Here is an 18,610-nt window from a genome sequence, read left to right as displayed (position 1 = left end):
CCCTACCCGGTGACGTCAGGGATGCTAACCACGCCCCCTCCCGTTCTCAACGCGCCGCCCCGCCCTCTCCGTGGTGATGTCATTGGCGGTAACGACCCCCCTCAGCCCTGAGGGCGGCCACGCCCACTGCGTGATGACGTCGATGGTAGGGGCCACGCCCCGTGGGATACCCGCGCTGCCCCGCCCTTATGGTGACGTCACGGTGAGCAGCCACGCCCCCTCCTCGCCAAAGGCGCGGGCCCCTCCCCCTGCGTGGTGACGTCATCAGCCACGGTCACGCCCCTCACGCCAAAGGCACGGGCCCCTGCCGCGCGCGGTGACGTCCCGGGCAGCAGCCAGAGGCTGCTCCGTGGGCCTGGAACGTCAGGAGCAGGGAGTGGGGCAGCCCCTCGGTCATGACGTCACAGGGCAGCCCGGTACGGCAGCCCCGCTCCCGCTGACGTCACGGGCAGCCACCGGAAACGTGCTGACAGCGCCCCGTGCCTCCGCAGTGACGTCACGGGCAGCAGGCACGGGCGCTGTGCGTCTGCGGTGACGCCACGGGCGGCGCTGGGGCACAGCGCCCCCACGGGGCGGCGCGGCAGCACCGCGGGAGCTGTGAGCCACACCCCCTCCGCTGCGACGTCACGGGCGGAGAATCGTAGAATCGCAGGGTGGGAAAAGACCTCCAGGATCACCGAGTCCAACCACTCCCGTCTGCCACTAAACCACAGCGCTGAGCGCCTCCTCTGCCCGTCTGTTAAAGCCCTCCGGGGTGGTGACTCCACGCCCTCCCTGGGCAGCCTCTGACAGCGCCCCATGACTCTGGGAAACATTGCTCTTCTCTGGACACGCTCCAGAGCCTCAACATCCTTCTTGTGGTGAGGGGCCCAGAACTGAACACAGTACTCAAGGTGCGGTCTCACCAGTGCCGAGTACAGAGGGAGAATCCCCTCCCTGGCCCTGCTGGTCACACCGTTTCTGATCCAAGCCAAGATGCCATTGGCCTTCTTGGCCACCTGGGCACACTGCTGGCTCATGTTCAGTCGCTGTCAACCAACACCCCCAGGTCCTTCTCCTCCGTGCAGCTCTCCAGCCACTCTTCCCTGGTCAACAGCAGAGAACGTGCACCTGAATCCTCCACAGTGACGCGGGTGCAGCAGCCCCACAGAGAACACACGCCCTACTCCTCGCACAGTGACATTATGGGAGCAGATGCAACATCCACACCCTGTCCAAGGGGACATCATGGCTGGCAGGCACAGCAGCGCCACACGAAACACACTGCCAGCACCAGGCGGGAATACATGCCAGCGTGATGGCTTTGCCAGTCTGAATGGTGATGTTTCATTCCCAACACTCAAAGAACACAAAGGTTATATACATCACAGTGTGATGCAAATCTTGTCACCGCTTCCAAGCGGAAGGCTGCAAGTCTCCGAGGAGACCTCATTGTGGCCTTTCAATACTCACAAGAAAGTTGGGACAAAACTTTTTAGCAGGGCCTCGGACAAGAGGGGATGGTTTTAAACTAAAAGAAGAGAAGTTTAGACAGATATCGGGAAGAAATGTTTTATGCTGAGGATAGTGAAACACCGGCACAGGTAGCCCAGAGAGGTTGTAGATGCCTCATTCCTGGAAACAATCAAGATCAGGTTGGATGGGGCTCTGAGCGACCTGATCTGGTCGAAGATGCCCCTGCTCACTGCATCTGACTTTCATGGTTCCTTCCAAACCCAAACCACTCTGTGATTCTCACAGGCGCAGCAGTCATCATCCTGCAACAGGGTCAGGCAGGTGCTCATCTACAGCCCTTCTCCCCAGATTGGGACAGCTCTGAAAAAAAAAGGGCAAAACACTACGAACATCTGTAACAAAATGTACTTCTGTGACACTACACATCATCGTTCACCTCCTTCTAAAGCTACTGGAGAGTGTCCAGAGGAGGGCACAGAATTGGTGAAGGGTTAAGACGTGCCACAAAGTTGGTGAAGAGCTTAGAGGAGAAGCCATATGAGGAGCAGCTAAAGTCACTTGATCTGTTCAGCCTGGAGGAGACTGAGGAGAGACCTCATGGCAGTTTACTGCTCCCTCAGAAGAGGAGGAGGAAGAGCAAGTGCTGATCTCTTCTGTCTCGTGACCAGTGACAGGACCTGAAGGAATGGCAGAAAGATGTGCCAGAGGCATATTAAGTTGGATATTAGGAAAAGGTTCTTCACCCAGAGGGTGGTGGAGCGCTGCAACAGCTCCCCAGGGAAGCAGTCACTGTGCCAAGCCTGACAATATTCCAGAAGTGTTTGGACAATGCCCTCAAACACATGATGTGAATGTTGGGGTGTCCTCTGCAGGGACAGGAGTTGTGATGATCCTTGTGGGTCCCTTCCAGCTCAGGACATTCTATGATTCCCCCTTACCTATGCGGAATACAGAAAAGCGGTTCTGAAGCTGATTGCACAATCTGTTTCATGCATTCCTCCCAGCCCTTGGTAGGACTGTACAACCTGGACGGGTCTCTGCTCACCTGACTCTCAACCTCAAAATGAAACAAAACAAAAATCTGTTCTTTATCCCTTGATCACAGAATGAGTTACATGCGCTAATTAATCCTCATGGTACGGATGGGTGCAAAGTAAACAGAACACTGTTGGCTAGCCAGAAAGGGACTTTTCCCTCCATGCTAGAAATAGGACATCAGTGAGAGCTGAAACAACTTCTTGCTGACATTAAATTTTAGTAACTTAAAAAGTTAAATTCAATGAGAACGCAGACACTGTTTCCAAAACTCTTCTGGAAGCCAGTGGTCTACTTAATTAAGTAATGGTAGAAGATCACTCTAAAAAAAAATCAACCCATCAATACTGGAGCTCATTTGTGTGAGCTATAGGCTCTACTCAGAACAAATACTGGCAGGAGATAAATTCTTGCCTTTTTTTTTTTTTGCCTTTCTTTTTTCAAATACAGGAACAACAGTGCCTGCTGCATTTTTGCCTCCTGATAACAAGCATGACTTTTTTTTTTTTCCTTCATCAGTCATTTAGGGAAGTAAAAATAATGGCTACTTAGATCAATGAGGAAAAAGATCATTTAACCAACGAAACTGCACATACATCAGATTAAAACCAAGAAAAAGGTAAGTTACCTTCTGTCTTAACTTTGCCAACCTTTTTTCTTTCTCTCGTTTCTCTGCTTCCTTAGCTTGTTTCTGTAAAATATTTAGCTCCAGTTTATGTAGATCCTGAAACACATAATGAATGGAAAAGCAAACTTTTCTTTGGTAGTAAAACAAATTATATGAAAATATGTATGCAGCCTTTTCATGGGGTTTTTTTGTTTGCTTGGAAATTATCTTGTCATAGTATAGCATAAAACTACAGTAGGTAGCTACTTGCTATAGCTTCTCCTGCACAAACAAATTATAGTTACACAGTTTTGAGAAAAAAAAAAACCTGCAAAATAACCTGGTTGTAGCAGCTTTATCTCTGCTTATAAAAATGAACTCTGGTGTGAATGAAACAATATCAGCTCTGCAGTGATCAGATGTACATTGATCTAACTGGACTTTACAGCTACTGAAACCTACAGGATCTTCAAACATCCGTCTTTATTTTGTATCTGCATACAACAACCAGGTCTTCTGACTGTTTTTCCCCAATATTTTCACACTGAAGTAAGTAGCACCACTTCTATACATAGAAAGAAAGACGAGCTTGAACAATCCTGCACTACATAGATATTGAGGAAAAGGAACATCTTTGGAAGTTTCATACCGTTTCTTGTATGTAACAGATGCTGTTAATCATAGTGAATAAAAATAGATTTAAAGGAATGAAACTTGGATTTTAAAAAGTGTGTAAAAGATTACATTGTAAGATGAGGTAGGAGGATTTAAAACAACTACATGTATATATGGAGATGTAATTACGCACACGCTCTTGAAACTTAGTGATTTCTTCTGCAGCAATTCTCTTCATTTCCTCCTTTTCAGCTTCCTCTCTCTTGGGCTTTTCAAGCTTTTCAAGCTTCTCCTTTTCTTTCTTCTGCAAGCTATACTTTTCCAGCAGTAGCTTTGTGTGGCAATGGCGCTGGTGTTCTTTTTGTTGCTTTTTTGCCTTCTCTTCTAGTTTTAGTTGTGACACTTGTTCCATTGCAAGTGTTAATGCTTTCTGTTTCTTCCATGCTTCAATTGCTGCTCGTTGTCTTTGTCTTTCTTCTTCTGCTTTTCGCTTATGAGCTTCTTCATGCTGTAGCCACTCTTCCTTGAACATTTTTTCCAATTTTTCTTTCTCCTTCAAGTTTCTTTCTTTTTCTTGCTGCTGCTTTTCTTTCCACTTCTTAATTGCCTGCAGCGAACAGCAAGGAAAAAAAAAGGATTTCATATTTCATGAAAATTCTACACATTCCCATTCATTTGGTCTGATGAAAACATGCTCCAAGGATACAAACTGCAGATAGGAATTAGAAGTCTACTAAACGGAAAACATAAGGCAAAGAAGTACATATTACTTGTGCTTTCTCACAAGTTTTTTCTATGTTATGTATTGCACAGGCAGGTTTACTATGTGCCAGCTAAATTTATCTTAAGTTAATGGACTTCATAATAACTTTGGGTTGTTATGAATGTTGATGCTTTTTTAAGTTCAAACATATTTCAGGTCTTAATTTTATTTCATAAAATCCTAGAATTAGAAACATTAGAATTTCTTCAAATTAACAATTCCACCTACTATTTTACAATTCAGTTTTTATGTCAGTGTATCTTTTATTACTCAGGTGGATAGTTCTGGAAGGAATCATAATGCTCTGTATCAGTATGGCATATGTGTATTGCTGATACTATGGAAGAGACGTTCTTAGGAACAGATATAACAAGAACTGCAGTTTCAGAAAGGATCACTTCCTGCTCTGGGATTGGCATCAAACTTGCTGGACCACTGCCATCAGAAGCATTTATAATATACTTGGCACTGCACAGCCCGCTTCCATGTGTACACTTATTGGTAGTTCTTTAAGATAAATACTTTTGGCAAGCTGAGGATGCTGAAGACTTCAGTTATATACCATGAGCTACAACAGAAATCCACCTAGTACTACCACCAGAGAGGCAAAGGCAAAAATAAGAAATGCGTGAGTTTTTAAAACAAGTACTTTTTCTTAAAGCTACAAACGCCCTAGAAGGGTTGTTTTACCTTTTTCTTTCCTTCATGTAAAATTAGAAATTCTTGATACCATTTGTCATGCTGTTCAATATCTTCTTTTGTTCGTCCAGAGAGATACTCGAGGGCTTCATCCATGTAAGATAGCCTTCCTTTGTGTTTTGTCCACACTTTCAGAAAAGTGTGATGATCGTGATCATCCCAGCCTCCTTGCCGCCCTCCTGTTTGCTGAAGAAATCTTTCAAACTCCACTACTTCCTCAGGTAGATGCTTTTCAAGTGTTTTGTTAACTGATGGTAATTTCAAGACTTTTTCTGCTGTTGAGCTGCCTAGCACCCATAGTTCCACTTTTCTCTCTAAGGCACTGAGTTCACTCATGGCAGCTTTTTCCTCTTTCAAAAGCTGTTCGTATCTGAGAAGAGAACACAGAAATCTAAGAAAAGACATCTAGCATTCATTGTTCATTCACTGAAAATGAATTTTGGAATTGTTCAATGCCACACAAAAGCTTTTCTTCAAAGATTAAGAACTGAAATGGTAACACTGATGACAGCAGGGTTGTAATGATCCCATAATAAAGCGCTACACAATCAGAGTTAAGTTACTCTTAATGAAAGCACACATTTATGGCACTCAAACATCGAACTCAATCCCCTCCTGACACCAGTAGAGAGAAAAGGGTAAAAGAAACCCCCAGCCACTTGAAAACCAAAACAACAACAAAAGCCCCACAATCTAATCTCTTCTGCAGCCTTTCTCTGAAAAGCCTTTTCAGAGGCAAGTGATTGTTACATTGGATCACTGCAATAGCTGTATTAACAGCCTTTCTACAAGGCTGTTTTATCAACATTCTAACGTTGACAGCTTCAGTTTTGATTTATATACCGCAGGAATCACAGCTAAAAGAGCAAACAAAAAGAATAGTTTACTTGATTAATGCAAAGTTTTCACTGTGTCTTACGAAAGCACTTTTTCTTGTAGCTGAGGTGTGTATAAACATACATTTGCCTCTGTTCCTCTTTAAAAGCACTGATTGCACTTTCAATTTCTTCCATTGTTTCCTTGAGCTTGTCAACAACTAAAAGGAAAAGAAGAAAGGAGTGTACCACTTAGGAAGTCTACACTATTTACCAGTAATTCAGCACTCTCCAGAAGTGAGTTACTTTCAGGGACCTCTGGGACACTTTCGTTTCAGTGTACCAAAAAAGCATGCATTTCCACCTCAAACAGCCTTAAAAGACAGACCCACATCTATCCAAACAGTGTGATTTCACAGTGGCTTAGCTAACTGGACACAAAACCAGTATAAAGGTTTATTATTTCCATAAAAAAGGTCTCATTCTGAGTAACTGAGCTGATTCACAGAATAAGGCAGCCTATACAGTTTCTACTTTTTTTTTTTTTTCTTTTCCTAACAATGCAGTTAGTAACTCAAACTGCACACTCAAATCTTTGGCTCGTACCAGGTGGTAGCAATCCTATTTAAACTACAGGTCACTGCTTTCATAAAGGTGACAAAGAAACATCAAAGTAAGACTATACCTTGTACTGTCAGCCTACTGTAACCCTGACATGGAGAAAGACAGTAAGACAGCTGTCTAAAGAAGATCTGTTTTGCAATGATAGACAGAAGTTTAAGTATCTGTTTTAAAGCAGTACAATATCTTCATGGACACACATGGAACGCACAGTTTAACTAACCTGGCTTTGAAAATTAACAAACTAAAGTCAGTAGTTTTAACATCTAAAACTCTTATTTCATCTTTCATGCCTTGTTAATCCTTAGTATCTTTGCTGAAGCTTAAGAAGATTTTTAAAGAAATCATTTTTAAATGCATTTTTAAAGAAGATACTGCATCTTTAAAGAATACACACTGAATAAATTAAATGTGATGCGTTTTATCTAGCATCAGGACACCCTGAGCTAATAGGAGGACTTCAACGTGGGCTCCACACGAGGTACTGAGGTAGTTGAACCTCAAAATGGTTCTTCAAGTGCCTATTTCCCCAAAGTATCAAAACATCCAAACGGAACAAGTTGTTTCAGCATCTTCCACAGAATATTCCAACTCACAATTAATGCCACGTGAGCAGCTGTAAATGAGTTCCCTGTTTCTTAACAGATGAACGGGAGCTGTATCGAAGTGGCACTAGGATGCTAACTTTATTGTACATACAGCAAAGAGTTAGACATAGAAAATACCTGTCTTTCAACAACCTGAAAAACAAACCCACACCACTTCTAACACGGAGTACATTTCCCTCTTTCCACATGGACCTGTGCAATCTTTCATCATTTCTTACACTTCTGCATTCTTCCCTTCCCAGATTCCTGGAAAAGCAGACAAACTGGAGGAGAAGGATCCTAAGTCTGCAGGAGAAGCACAAGCCCAACTATGCAAGAAACCTGTCTGTAGGGGAAAATATTTTTAAATCTGTCATCATGACTTACATTCTGGTGTAGGCTTCACATCTTTTAATTGTTGCTGAAGTCTCCTCACATTACTTTGAATTTTTGATAGCTGCTGCAGGACTTTATCTTCTGTTAAACAAAATAAGATGCTGACAGCGCTAACAGTTTGTGCATTAAGTTCAACACAGGAGCAGTGCAGTGTCCAAAATAAACTGGGGATTTCATCTAAGCAGAGTCACAACTTCTGTTTGATCACAGAAACTGCCGTAAGGCTAAGCATTTTAATATGACAGTAACTGCATGTAGCTGACTGCTTGAGCCATGCATCTCCCCACACAGCATCAACACATTTTAACATTAGTAGCTCTTATTTCTAAAGGGGTGAAATGGATAGTCATATCAAGATTAAATCACTGAAGTTTTTGTTCCGAACTTTTAATCAGGCAACCAGAGTTTAGAGAATATTACCTATGCAGATGACACCCGCTTCACAATTTTGAGGGAGACTCTAACCTAGGCCTTAAAACACTCAGCAATGAAGAGAAAACAAAACTTGGAAAGCGTATGTGAATGTACTACTTTGATGAAATTTATTTGCTGTGTTAACTAAAGTAGGATGGATGTTTTCGTGTACTCCAAGCATGCATGCATTTATTTGCTTTGTCATCACTTAGTTCCTCATGAGTCCATAAATAAAATACTGATGAGGATGAAGTCCTGGATACATCTAAGGTACTAGGGAGTCTGGAGACTGTATCTTCCTGAAAGATTAAGTTTAAGGAACAGATAACTTGAGTCCAACGCTTAAGCATCACAAAAATGTAGCTAAGACACGACCCTACTAGTTCCTACTGAGGCCACAGAAAGTGTAAGAACACATAGATCATGCTGAAAGGCCATAGTAAATAGGAACCTTGACATAATAAATGGGAAGTTTGGGCGTTCTAGTGCACACCAAAAAGATCACACTCCAGCGCTCCTTCACATCTCACATGTAGTGCCTTACACCTCTCATCTCTGTCCCCTTTATGATCTCACAACAATATCGCCATCCATAGTTCCATGCTCCCTTCTTACCCTGTAAAGCATTCTGGACTTTTTAGCTTAGTCCTTGGAAATATTTACTTTTTTTAAGGACTGCAAGATGTAAAGGATACGATGTTTGCTTAGTTAAAAGACACACATTAAAACACATACAAATTTGAAAGGCAAGCGTATTTTCAGTTGTCTCTACATGTCCTTTCCCTTCTTTAACTTATTTTCTTTTCATCTTCTACATCAGAAGAGATAGCATGGTTTATTTGATTACTTTTGAAAAGTACTGTGACCAGGGAATCTCTTTTTTTTTTCCCTGAAGTACTTAATTATTCCATAAGTGGAACAGATGCTGTAGGACAGCCTGAGTACCATCTCACAGCACAATGTAGACTATGGATATTCATGATCCAAGAATTTGAAAAAATGCAAACACAGAACTTTTAATAAAGGCAGCAGTGTGAAAAACTGGTGTCATAGAAAGTATGTATTTATTGCATCTTAGCTAGATTACTTTAGATTTTGCAGTATATGCACAACACTGATCCTCAGTTTCTAAAACAGTAACTTTCCACCAACATTTTTGTGGCCTTTAGTAGGTACACTCAAGATTAAATTAAAACAGTTAACACAGAAAGCCAGGAATGTTTTATGTTTCTGAATTTTGCAACTGAATTGTGGAACTCATCTTTATAACCAATACACATGCAAAATACCACATTTGTATCAACATCTACTTTCCACCTGAACGAATCTCTCTTTACTGCTTATTATTAAAACATTTAAACAAACAACAGTAGAGCAAAAATAAAGCAAACAAAACCCTTAAAGCCCCACTTACTTTCAGTTTTCCTGCTGATGGTCATGCTGTGTTCCAGCTCCTCTAGTATGCTGTATTCTACCCTAAGATCACTCTTCCTATTGTACAGACGTCCATTTGTGTCTTTTTCTGCATTTGCAAGCCTGGAAAGAAAGGTCACCACACTTTTTCTAAGGCATGGATACTTGGCAAAGACCCAAGATTTTCCAAGTTTCATATCCAGCTAAGTTTGTGTCAAGAGGACTGTCAGCTTTTATACAAATCACAATCACAGTTGTTTTCAAGGAAGATCTTTCTGTAGTTTTAAGACTACATACGAAAGTACCCCAAGAACTTGAACAAGAGAAAGAAGTTAACAAGGAAATTGTCTTGCTGACAAACAATAGTCCACACACTGAAATAGCCTGAAATTTTATCTGTGTGCTCACTACCAAGGAGCCTTATGAGAATTTTCATTGGGAGGTATGGGGACAGAAACAGGTTGTACTAATGCTGTTGCACACATAGATGGAGCCCCAGCACAGAGAGTTCATTCCCTCAGCTTTAACACTAGTAAATAGTACTACTGCAACTGAAGATTCAAATTTAAGCTCATTAGCACTTAAATAAGGTAGCAGCTTTAACGTCTTACTTACTGGCTATGCTTTATGTATAGTACAGAAAGCTGTAGATGACTTTCGCTTTCTTACTAAGGTCAGAAGTTTTAGAGTCCAACTCAGAGTAGGATGTGCTTTGCGTTACTACAACCAGGCAGTATACTAGGGTTTGACCTACAGAACAGCAGATGCACAAGGACTGGAGATACTGCGGTCCTGAGGACACTTGTGAAATTTGGTGCCACCACGTTACAGATGAGAACAGCGGAACACTGGTGCCACACAGTGCAGATGCGTCTGGTAGGATTCCCACTGCTAACTGATAGTTCAAGAAACCCTGTCTCTCAGTAGCAGATTGGTTCTTCAGAAGACTTCCTATGTCGTTCCAACCCTTATATGGTGCAGTTTATAGCTCACAGTTTAAAAGCTTTGCTGTCCATGAGAATTCAGACTGGATACGAGCATCACATCTCCCCAGACAGTGCACTAGAAGCCTTCAGAGTACAACAGCTACAGGCAGACAATGTGACAGTTAAATGGCATGCCTGTTTGAAGCTGCCTGGGAACATCTACATTACCCAGCAGTCAATTTGTGAGCCATAGCCTAGGATCCAGACTAACCAAGGAGAAACTGATTCAGTAAGACAGTATAAAACATTGCTGTGAGACACAAGTGTCACTGTCCATTCAGGATTCCCAACTACAAACTTCTCGTTCACCTGAGTGGCTATGTCAGCTCTTCCTCACAAAGCCCTCCGTGTGAGAAGAAACCTCCCTGTTCTTCTAGTTGCCAGTGTAGTTGTTACAGCACTTACTCAAGGCATGCAGAGACAGATTCAAGTAACTTCTGTGCCTGAGCTGTCTTGAACTCCTGTTTTCCAAAGCAGCAGCCTAGATGTTTTCAGTCTTCTCTAAAGAAGCTGTTGTAATGCTGCCCCAATTCCCCTTTTGCTGGTATGTCTTAAGGGGTTTAGGTCCTTAGAAGGCTAAGCAGAGCTGAGTAGGAAAACTGAGAGCTCCATTATGCCACTGCACTTTCTTTTTTTGTACATCTACTGCAGCAATAATGTACTAAGAAAGATGACTGAAGTCCAAATGCTAATTAGAACAGGGCATTTTGGACCTCAAGAACCTATCCTGAACTACTGTAACAACCACAATAACCTGCCTGAGTTCCTGAAAAGGAAATCCTAACCTAAAGATTTCATTATCATAAATTCTTTGAACCTTGAGTTACCTAGAGTTACCTCCAACCTTGAGTTATGTTACCTCCAGAAAAGCATGAAAATAAGTGTTTAACTTACTGGGTTTTTAGCTTTTCTGCAGTCCTTATGAATTCAAGTTTCTTAGCTTGCTCAGCTTTCAGCTTCCAGTTCTGAAGTTGTCCATCAGCTCCTGCAGTACTGGAACAGCTGTCATGCTGTATATAACAAAATCAAATCTTATTAAAAAACAGTATTTAGGGGTTTTTTTAAATGCTCACTGGTTATTCTTAAAAGGGATAACACTGCAATGCAGTAATGGCATTACTTCAGTTTTATACTGGCACAGCTCAAATATTTTTAAGTCACAGAGATATAAAACTGGAGTGGTGAGCGATGGCAAGATGATATGTGTACAGGAAAATGTATTCTTCAACAGCAAACAGAAAGCCTGCAACATCAATTTGCTGCTCACCAAGCACACTGCAATGCTGCATCCAGGTGATTGTGCCTTTCAGATCAGTCTCTGACCACAGCCGTGTAACCTACACCAGGCACAATAACCCCTTTTCATCTTGTTCAAGAATCACAGAATCACTAGGTTGGAAAAGACCTTCGAGATCATCAAGTCCAAACACACCCATCTACTACTAAACCATATCCCTACGCACTTCACCTGATACTGAAAAATGTCAGCAAATAAAACCCTGTAAGATTCATTTTGGAGCTCTAGAAAACAAGCACCGTTTATCAGGCCTAGGGCAACACGCAGGAATGATCTCCATCAGTCGTGTGCAGCGAGACAAAGGCTATTACAGAATATATTTCCCACTTACATGTATATGTATAGATTTCCCCAGAAATCTTACGCGGATTCTATTACCTTCCAAGGTCTAATTTTAATGTTATGAAAATCTGCAACTGTCAAAACTGTTGCTAACGTGGAGCTTTGGCTCCCGCTCTCTGCTCCACCCTGGCTTTTAAGATATGTAGAAACTTCACACAGAGGTGATTACAGAAGAAGAGACATCTGCGCAGCACAAACTGTTCCTCACAAAATACATCATCATTTTAAAAGAAAGGGCAGTGTCTGAAAACCACCGCTTTAAGGAAAACATGCTGTCAGAGAAAAAAAAAACGTGCTATCACAGGGACATTCTGCCTAACTTTGAAACCACAGCTGCTTAGACAAAACGTAACTGTACTTTAGCATAAATCAAAACATTCCACTCTGAAATATTCCACATACTGTATCACATCGAACCGTCCCTCATCGCCCTCGCGGGGCGGTGACCCCCTGGGTGCGCCCGCAGCCCTTTGGCGATGAAATCTTCCCTGATGTCCGATCTGAACCCGCCCCGGTGCAGCCCGAGGCCATTCCCTCTCGCCCACCGCCAGTCCCGGTGGATCAGCGCCCGTCTCCTGGGCTCCGCGGGACATCCCTCGCAAAGCCTTTGCCCACCGCATCCCGAGCGACGCAGACCGCCACACGGCCCCTCCGCGGTACCGCCACACCATTTTGAGGGCAGCGCGGCAAGAAACCCACACGGCTTCTTCCTACACGTTTTCTTTCCTTTCTGGTTCCCCCCCGCTCCTGGCCGGGCGCGGAGAGGGGCTCGGCGGGGCAGGCGGCCGTGCCCTGCTGCCCGGGTGCCCCCGCTGCCCCCGCACCCGCCATGGCTCCTGCCGCCTCCCCGCGGCGGAGGGCGGGCTCTGCGCAGGGAGCGCCGCCATGGCCGCCCCCCCCCCAACATGGCCGCCCCCCTCCCGCCATGGCCGCCCCCCCGCAACATGGTCGCCGCCCCCCCAAAATGGCCGCCCCCCCCCGCCATGGCCGCCCCCCCAACATGGTCACCGCCCCCCCAACATGGCCGCCCCCGCCATGGCCCCCGCCCTCTCCCCTCCCGTCCCCTCCCCGCCATGGCCGTCCCCCCCCCCAACCATGGCCGCCCCCCAAACATGGCCGCCCCCGCCACGGCCACCGCCCCCTCCCCGCCCGTCTCCCCCCCCGGCCATGGCCACCGCCCCCCCCAACATGGTCGCCCCCCCCCCCCCTCCATGGCCGCCCCCCCCCAACATGGCCGCCGCCCTGCCTAGTGGATGGTGAAGCGCGCGTGGGGCTATGGGAAACGCTTGAAGAAAGGAAAAAGTCATTATGTTAAGAGAACGAATTAGCTTAAGCAATAATAAGAATAATAAGAATCAAATCTTGGCCATCTTGCAGGAAGAAAGAATGTAATTGAACAGGAGTTTCGCTTGTTCAGTAGTGGAAACAAGCAACAAATCAAGTGTTGTGTATCTTAAAGAAACTGATGCTCCAAGAGGAGGAAAATGCCGACACAAAGAACAAACCTGAGCTCACCAAGAGGACACCATGAGGAGGGAAATAAAAAAGCATAAGAGGGTTCTCAAAACACAATGAAACCGTGATGCACATACAGAGGGAGTGATAAGATTTGATAATGAGTTTTATGTATATTTTAACCAATGTAATAATGAGTTCTATGTATGTTTAACCAATGCTTCCTGCAACTATATGAATATAAACTGCAGAGGGGCAGATTTAGACTGGACATTAGGAGGGATTTCTTCACCGTGAGGGTGGTGAGGCTCTGGCCCAGGCTGCCCAGAGAAGCTGTGGCTGCCCCATCCCTGGAGGGGTTCCAGGCCAGGCTGGGTGGGCCTTGGGCAGCCCCTGATCCAGTGGGATGTCGATGGATCCAGGGGGTGGAACTGGATGGGCTTTAAAGTCTCTTCCAACACAAACTGTTCAATGATTCCACAATTCCATGAATATGTATGTTTAGCCAGTGCACAAGTCCTGTAACCAGCCTCAATGGGCACACACATAAGGTGCAATAACTCCCGGTGTGTCCAGCATCATTATCTATTAAAAGCAACGACTACTTAATCAAATTGGCATTGGTGACTGAGTTTTCCTTTTTTCACGGTATCACACTAAGTCACGGGTAAAATATTGGAAACAACAGTCTTACAAGCAAAGGAAATATTATTGCTATTTTACAATTTAGCGCTGAAGCGGATTCCCTTCTGAAAAAAAAGGCATCCCACCTTACGAAAGGTGGGTAGATATACTTGTTTTAGGCAAAGAACAGTGTAAATCCTCAAAGAATGTTTATTTTTTAGGTTATCCAGCCATGTCTGGAGACCCCTTCAGGTTATTTCCTGACCTAAACCAGCTATATCTTACAAAGCAACTAAGCATATTGATACAATATACGGAGTATTTCAACGTGGAATATTTTTATTTAAGCTAAAGTACAGTTATGTTTTGTCTAAGCGGTTGTGGGGTTTGAAAGTTAGACAGAATGTCCCCCTGATAGCAGGTTTTCTTTACAATGTTGTTTTCTAGACATTGTTTCTTGAAAATGTTTATGTATTGTGCGAGGAACAACTTGTGCTGCGCAGATGTCTCTTCTTCTGTAATCACCTCTGTTTGGAGTTTCTGTGTATCTTAAAAGCCAGGTCAAGCAGAGGGCTGGAGCCAAAGCTCCAAGTTAGCAACAGTTCTGAGTACTGAAAAGTTTCATAACATTAAAATTAGAGCTTGGAAAGTAATAGAATACACGTAAGATTTCTGAGAAAATTTATACATATGCATGTAAGTGGGAAATATATTCTGTAACCAGCCTTTGTCTCGTTGCATATGATTGATGGATGTTGCCCAGAACTGGTAAAGGATGCTCCTCCAAACCGAGTCTTATTTGCTGACGTTTTCAGTATCACACCGAAGGGAAGGAAATACAGTCGTGTTTTAGAAGACACGATTTTTTTCTCTTACACCGGTAGTGAAGGGCAAGACAAAGATGACTTTGAATCATCCCTGTGGCGAGAGAACACTTTCACAAGCCGTTCCAGGTACCGATCTGTGTGAACAATCCTCCTTAATTTATGCTGATGACTATTTTCAGGTTTTGAAATATTCTCCTTTACTTGTTAATTCCTATTCAGCAAATACAAAGAAATCAAATGTAGGTGCAGCCATAAAATATAAAGAGGAAAAAAATTGTCAGGAAAGTGCTCTTAAAAACATCAATTAGGCGATAAAATATCTTCAGCTTAGGCCATTTCGTTAGCATCTGTGAAGGCTTTTGAGTTCTGCAGCTGGGAAAACACCAGTCTGTGAAATCTCTTCAACTAGAAAAGCCAGAGCGTGAATAGATTATTTCTATTCTGCAGAAATGTTAATTGGCAACTCATTAAAAGTTTGATTGGTCTATGTGAGTGGGGAAAAAAAAAAAAAAGCCAAGATCTTGAGTTACAAAAAAAAAAAAAAAATAAATGTATTGAATATTGCAAAAGTCTTTTGTTTTCCATCAGGATAATGAAGATATGCTCTTCCTAAAGGAAGCAAGCAATGCAAAACCTTAAATCCTGATACAAATGAACCAGAGACCATAACAAGCTGTAAGAATTAATTAATAAGTTTTGCTGCAGCTGGTCTGTATGTTTAATTATCTTGTCGTATAAATCTGTCTTGTATCAAGAGATAATATGCAGACAATCTCCAGACAGGGATAAATAACCTGAAAGGATAAGCACTCTTTTGCAGTTGCAAGGATTTATTGATATTGATACTGAAATTGTCAGCAAATAAAACTCTCTAAGGCTGGTTTTGGAGTTTTAGAAAGCAAGCATCCTTTATCAGGCCTGGGCAACATGAAACTAAACTTTCAAAACCCACAACTGCTTAGGCAAAACCTAACTGTACTCTAGCTTAAATCAAAATATTCCACTTTGAAATATTCCACATATTGTATCAGGTGGCAGTTGGCCATTCCGAGGTTTCTGCTGTTAGAATCAGCAAACTGTTAACTGGCCAGGGATTGCTCCGCAGAAGCACCTGTTTCCAGAAAGCATTTTAACACGGTGGCTGTGCTCATAGTATAATTCAGATACCATTCAGTAGTTTTTCAGCTTCTGGATGGTCAATCTATGTTATTGTTTGCCACATGCTTTACTTGTGAGTTGCTCAGAATCTTGAGGACTTTACAAAGATGCCCTGGAAATCATGTGTGGAAGTGTGGGACGTGTCCCTGCCCATGGCAGGGGGGTTGGAACTATAAGATTTTTAAGGCCCCTTCTAATGCCAACTATTCTATGGTTCTGTGATTCTGTTTCGGGTATCAGAGCAGAGCTAGGCTTGGCTAGTTCTGACTCTAAGCACGGGGTGGGGGTCAGCCTGTAATGCTGGTATAAAGACGAACCCTGGCTTTCAACTGACCAGGATGTAACTTTATTCCCTCTGTGCAACAGGGCTTGTCTAAGACAGGATATTCCTGTGGTGGATTGGCTTTGGCTGGCCGCTGACTGCCCACCGTGCTGCTGTATTGGTCAACAGGACAGGAGGGGGAGAAAGTAAGATGAAAACCTCATGCATCAATATAAAGTCAGTTTAATGAATTAAAGCAACGTCTGTGCTCAGAAGCAAGGAAAGCAAAATGATTTATTCTCTACTTCCCATAAGCACACGATGTCCAGCCACTTCCTGGGAAGTATGACTCCAGCATATGTTGCAGTTACTTCAGAAGTCACCTTAATGCCCCTCCCTGCCCCATCTTTTCTTAGCTTTTCTGTGCTGGGTATGGTATCGCGTGTATGGAATATCCCTTTGGTCAGTTTGGGTTAGCTCTCCCAGCTGTGTCCCTTCCCAACCCTCAGCCCACCCTCAGCACATTGGCCTTTGAGGGGTGGTTGGAGACACAGCTCTGATGCTGCAGAGCCCTCATCAGCAGTAGCCAAGTCGCAGGTGTGGTGTCAACACCATTTTAGCTACACACGGAGTGCAAGGCTGTATGTGGACAGCAGTAGGTAATGTGACCCCCGTCCCAGCCAGACCAAACACAACACCACAACTCTTGGGCAGCCTGTATGTGTTTTTTTGTAAACGAATGATTTAGATCCAGAGGAATCAAGCTAGATTCTCTCCCAGATTCTTCCATCTTAATTTTGGTGTTTGAAGTTAGCAAATCCCCAACTTCAGTATGTATTTTGTTTTATAAAAGCTTTCAAGATTTTGCATAAAAATAAAGCATTGAAACAGACAGAGAAAATGTAAAGCTGTTAAAATTTAAAGGAATTGGGTATGATGAGCAAAAAAATCTCAAATAGCAGAATAAAACCCTGTTAGCCTGGAAGATGCAATGCTATCAATCAAAGAGTTGATCGCAGCCAGTTTTCTTTATGGGATAGGCATCATCTGTCACAGTGTTGGGTCAGCAGTATCCCATTCTTCAAGCCAAGTAGAGAAAAAGGACTGTACAGAACTGTTGTATTCCCATCCATGACATCCTTGAGAAAACCACCTAACTCATCAGGAGGCAAAAGTGCCCAAAAAAGTGGGTGTGGGTCCCCAGAAGAAAGGCTTGCCGAAGTAAATATTTCTCTCCAGGTGAACTCAGACAGGGTTTTTCTTGGTGCCTTATCTCTGGGTTGTGCATGAGATGGCACAAGGGCATTGGTAAGGTCTTGAGGAGAGAAAACAGCCAATGTTAGGAGAGAAAACTGGCATTAGTTTAAAAGAGAAAGAGCACAAGTGGAGTTCCTCAGGGCTCAGTACTGGGTCCAGCTCTGTTCAATGTCTTTATCAATGACCTGGATGAAGGCATTGAGTGCACCCTCAGCAAGTTTGCAGATGACACTAAGCTGGGAGGAAGTGTGGATCTGCTGGAGGGTAGGGAGGCTCTGCAAAGGGATCTGAACAGGCTGGACTGCTGGGCCGAGACCAATGGGATGAGGTTCAACAAGGCCAAATGCCGGGTCCTGCACTTGGGGCACAACAACCCTATGCAGCGCTACAGACTGGGGGAAGAATGGCTGGAGAGCTGCACAGAAGAGAAGGACCTGGGGATGCTGGTTGACAGCCGACTGAACATGAGCCAGCAGTGTGCCCAGGTGGCCAAGAAGGCCAACGGCATCTTGGCTTGTATCAGAAATGGGGTCACCAGCAGGTCCAGGGAGGTGATTCTCCCTCTGTACCCAGCACTGGTGAGACCGCACCTTGAGTACTGTGTTCAGTTCTGGGCCCCTCACCACAAGAAGGATGTTGAGGCTCTGGAGCGTGTCCAGAGAAGAGCAACGAAGCTGGTGAGGGGCTGGAGAACGTCTGATGAGGAGCGGCTGAGAGACCTGGGGGGTGTTTAGCCTGGAGAAGAGGAGGCTGAGGGGAGACCTTATTACTCTCTCCAACTACCTGAAAGGAGGTTGTGGAGAGGAGGGAGCTGGGCTCTTCTCCCAAGTGACAGGGGACAGGACAAGAGGGAATGGCCTGAAGCTCCGCCAGGGGAGGTTCAGGTTGGATATCAGAAAAAAATTCTTCACAGTAAGAGTCATTGGGCCCTGGCAGAGGCTGCCCAGGTAGGGGGTCGAGTCGCCTTCCCTGGAGGTGTTTA

At 44.0% G+C, this 18,610-nt stretch overlaps 1 protein-coding gene across 6 annotated transcripts; it reads right to left on the bottom strand.

The window, feature by feature from the left end:
• Positions 1 to 1,537: 1,537 nt before the first annotated feature.
• Positions 1,538 to 12,939, bottom strand: CCDC112 (coiled-coil domain containing 112). Of its 6 annotated transcripts, none has more exons than XM_054054968.1 (10): positions 12,745 to 12,939; positions 11,301 to 11,416; positions 9,422 to 9,543; positions 7,585 to 7,674; positions 6,135 to 6,210; positions 5,166 to 5,544; positions 3,906 to 4,319; positions 3,119 to 3,214; positions 2,394 to 2,512; positions 1,538 to 1,815 (listed from the first exon to the last, which is right to left on the bottom strand). In XM_054054968.1, exons 1-10 carry the CDS (start codon positions 12,874 to 12,876, stop codon positions 1,785 to 1,787), a joined length of 1,575 nt encoding a protein of 524 aa, XP_053910943.1. In that variant the 5' UTR covers positions 12,877 to 12,939; the 3' UTR covers positions 1,538 to 1,784. The 6 variants fall into 6 exon arrangements, with proteins under 6 accessions (XP_053910943.1, XP_053910945.1, XP_053910944.1 ...); XM_054054970.1 differs by having other exon boundaries at positions 12,760 to 12,939; XM_054054969.1 differs by having other exon boundaries at positions 12,591 to 12,887.
• Between the last annotated feature and the right edge of the window lie 5,671 nt (positions 12,940 to 18,610).

This window comes from Cuculus canorus, chromosome Z, assembly GCF_017976375.1.
Source record: "Cuculus canorus isolate bCucCan1 chromosome Z, bCucCan1.pri, whole genome shotgun sequence".
NCBI lineage: Eukaryota > Metazoa > Chordata > Aves > Cuculiformes > Cuculidae > Cuculus > Cuculus canorus.
The sequence above is the reverse complement of the archived record's forward strand: the minus strand, read 5'-3'. Positions and strand labels throughout refer to the sequence as shown.

Coding starts and splice junctions, on each gene's coding strand:
- CCDC112 (XM_054054968.1), bottom strand. CDS start 12,876: ATGGCGGGTGCGGGGGCAGCGGGGGCACCCGGGCAGCAGGGCACGGCC. Junction 3,215..3,905: donor TCACTAAGTTTCAAGAGCGT/GTGCGTAATTAC, acceptor TATGTGTTTCAG/GATCTACATAAACTGGAGCT. Junction 1,816..2,393: donor CTTTTCTGTATTCCGCATAG/GTAAGGGGGAAT, acceptor TTTTTTTTTCAG/AGCTGTCCCAATCTGGGGAG.